A 3215-nucleotide genomic window follows, 5' to 3' on the forward strand; every position below is an offset into this window, starting at 1 on the left:
AAGAGCGTGCGCTGGCCGTTCTCTTACAAGCACTGCAGGGTCTCACACCAAAAGACTTTCAGGAGTTTAAGACAAAGTTATCGGAGGTTCGCATGGAAAGAGGATGGAATATCCCCGAGGATTCGCTGGCGAAGGCCACCCACCCTTGCACGCTTGCCAGCTGCATGGGCAAGAACTACAGCAAAGATGCCGCAATGGACGTAGCAATTGGCTTGTTTGAAGAGATGAACATGAGAGACCTCGCTGAGAAGCTCCTGGATGAGAAGGTGAAAGGTAGGAAGCCGGAGTAAATTTTGCTTTTCTTTTTCTCTTTTTCCCTTGGGTCATCCTGGAGACAGGTAGAAGTTAGGAAGGGCAGGGTTTGGTTTCCCAGGGAGCCTGGAAACACGAAGATGTCCCGCTGGGATCCCAGTAGCGTGACGGTTATGGTGACCTCTCCTCTTCTGTCCCCACTTACTGCTGGGTTCCCCTGGCACCTGGAGAAGAGTGTTTGGTGCTCAGCACCACCCGGCAGGTGGCTGGGCAGATCCTTTCCTCCTGGGATGGGGATGAAGGGCATCTCTGCAGAGCTCGTGCTTGGCAGCACTTCGCGGCCAGAGCCGTCCCCGGGAGCCCAGGGATGGAGCCTTTGGCCCCAGGGACACGAGCAGAGGGGGACAGAGGCCACAGGCAGTGGCGTTTGCCCCCTGGGCGGGTGAGGGGTGCAGGGGGGTATTAAAACAGGAGTCAATGGATCAGGATGATGGGGGGACACGGGAGAGGAGAAGGACCCCCCCCGACCCACCAGAGGCCCAAAACTGGCGTAGATGATGCCCTTATCGCCCCTGCCAGACTTGGGAAAGCCCTGAGTGCTCCGACGAGTGTCCCGCTGGTGTGTCGGGGGTGCGGTGGGGCTGGTTGGGAGCTCCTCGGGAATCCGGCTGCGCCTGGGACTGACTCTGCTTCTTGCCGGCGCAGAGTACGAGCGGAAATACAGAGAGCACGTGGCCAGGGAGTTCCTCCGGTACAAAGAAGTGAACGCCCGTCTCGGGGAGAACCTGTGCCTCAGCAGCCGCTACACCGACCTGACCATCGCCAGGAAGCCTCGGAGCCAGCACGGAGGTGAGCACGGAGCTGCGGGCACCGGCCGCGGGTGCGCCGATGCCGGCGATGGACCAGCCACCGTCACGGCGCAGACGCTGTTTAAACCCGACAAAGATGGGCAAACGCCGCAGGTTGTGGTGCTGGTGGGGGCCCCAGGGATGGGGAAGACGATGACGGTCAGGAAGGTGATGGCAGAGTGGGTGGAAGGGACCTTCTACGCGCAGTTTGACTACGTCTTCTGCCTTGACTGTAGAGACATTGCCTTTACCAAGAAAGCAAGTGTGGCAGACCTGGTTTCAGCGTGCTGCCCTCACGGGCAAATGCCAGCTGGGAAGATCCTGGATGAGCAGAAGAAGATCCTGTTCATTTTTGATGGCTTTGAGGCCCTGGGATTTTCCTTGGTTCAGCCCGAAGACGAGCTGAGCTCTGACCCCAGGGAAGTGAAGACACTGCAAACCACCCTGATGAGCTTGATGAAGAATACTGTTCTCCCCAAGTCCTCCTTGCTCATCACCACGAGGCCGACGGCTCTTCAAAGCCTGGCCCGGTGCCTGGAGGGTGAGTATTACATGGAAATCCTGGGGTTTTCGGCAGCCATGAGGGAGGAGTATTTCCACAGGTATTTTGAGAACGACGGCAAAGCCGATGCAGCCTTCAGGTTTGCCAGAGGCAATGAGATCCTCTACAGCTTGTGCGTCATCCCTGTCATGAGCTGGACCATCTGCACCATCCTCAAACAGGAGCTTTCCAAGAAGAAAAACCTCGTGGAGTGCTCTAAAGCCACCACGCAGATGAGCCTGTTTTACCTCTCCTGGTTGATGCAGTGCAGAGGCAGGGACAACCCGCAGGACCTCCAGCGCTTCCTGCGCAAGCTCTGCCTCTTGGCTGCGGATGGCATCTGGAAGCACAAGGTCCTCTTTGAGGAGAAGGATATCAAGGCCCATGGCTTGGAGCAGCCTGAATTTCTCCCCCTCTTCCTCAACGAGAAGCTCTCAAGGAAAGGTGTAGACTGTGGGAACATCTACAGCTTCACCCACCTGCACCTCCAGGAGTTTTTTGCCGCGATGTTTTATGTTCTGGAGGACGATGAGGAAGCAGTCAGTGAGTCGAGGGCCCTCGCAAAGGATGTAACTGTGTTATTGGAGAGCTACAGCAAATCCAGGAAAGATTTGAACTTGATGGTGCGGTTCGTGTTTGGTCTGGTCAGCCAAAAATCCATCGACTATGCAGACAAAATGATCGGGTGCAGAATTTCACCACGGGCGAGAGAAGATCTGCTGAGGTGGCTTCAGGGGAGGCACAGAGGCACCTCCCATCCCAGCCAGGCGCCGAAGGTTTCCCAGTTGGACACTTTCCACTTCTTGTTCGAGATGAATGAGCAAAGCTTTGCGCAAAGTGCCTTGGCTGGTTTCACCGACATAGACTTGCAGGACATCAAGTTGACCTCGTACGACCAAATGGCTCTTTCCTTCTGCCTCCGGCAGTGGACTGGGCTGGGCTGCGTCACCCTCCGGGGATGCTCCTTCGGCCAACGGGATCCTGGGGAAGAGCCAGCCACCTCGGAGCCCTGGTAAGCGCTGCCCCTCTCTGCTCTGGTGACCCCAAATCCCAAAGATGTCTCCTTCCTCACCCCAAAGGAGGCCTTTGAAGGCATCTCAGCTCCTTCCACCAAGGCCCAGCTTCTCCTCTCCCCGGGTTCAGTTCCTCAGTGGAGGATTTTGCTTGCTCTTGGGGAGAAGGGTGGGAGCATAAGGATCCCATGGGCTCCGCTGTCCATTGCCTGCGGTGGGGTGGATGGGGACGGAGCCTCTCAGCCCAACTTCCCCAGCCCAACCAGGGAACCCACCCGGGGGTTGGTTTGGTGTCACGCTCCCCTTCTTGCACGCGATGGGGCGGTCCCCGGTGCTGGCGTTTTCAGCGCACCCCAAGCTTTGCTCGAGCGCAGGATGCCCCAGCCGTGACACTCGTGGTCCCTCGCGCCTCCAAAGCCACCGTGGTGCCACCCAAGGAGACCTCCCACAAGCGGGGGGCGAGCATGGCTTGCGGGGGTTTGTGCGCCGGCATGGAGCCCAGGAGCTCCCAGCGCCAGCAAGGGCTGCCCATGCCCACCGGGGCTCTGTCCCCCCGCAGCT

General features: G+C 58.4%; 1 protein-coding gene across 1 annotated transcript in view; it reads left to right on the plus strand.

Moving 5' to 3' along the window:
• NLRP3 (NLR family pyrin domain containing 3) overlaps positions 1-2727 on the plus strand; it is a 3394-nt gene extending 667 nt beyond the window's left edge. The window contains exons 3-4 of the mRNA XM_035900098.1: positions 1-273; positions 958-2727. Coding sequence (XP_035755991.1) covers positions 1-273; positions 958-2657 — 1973 coding nt within the window. The 3' untranslated portion in view covers positions 2658-2727. The remainder of the gene's footprint in view (positions 274-957) is intronic.
• Positions 2728-3215: the final 488 nt, after the last annotated feature.

The sequence above is a fragment of the Egretta garzetta genome, unplaced genomic scaffold (genome assembly GCF_000687185.1).
Source record: "Egretta garzetta isolate BGI_Z169 unplaced genomic scaffold, ASM68718v1 scaffold658, whole genome shotgun sequence".
Lineage (NCBI taxonomy): Eukaryota > Metazoa > Chordata > Aves > Pelecaniformes > Ardeidae > Egretta > Egretta garzetta.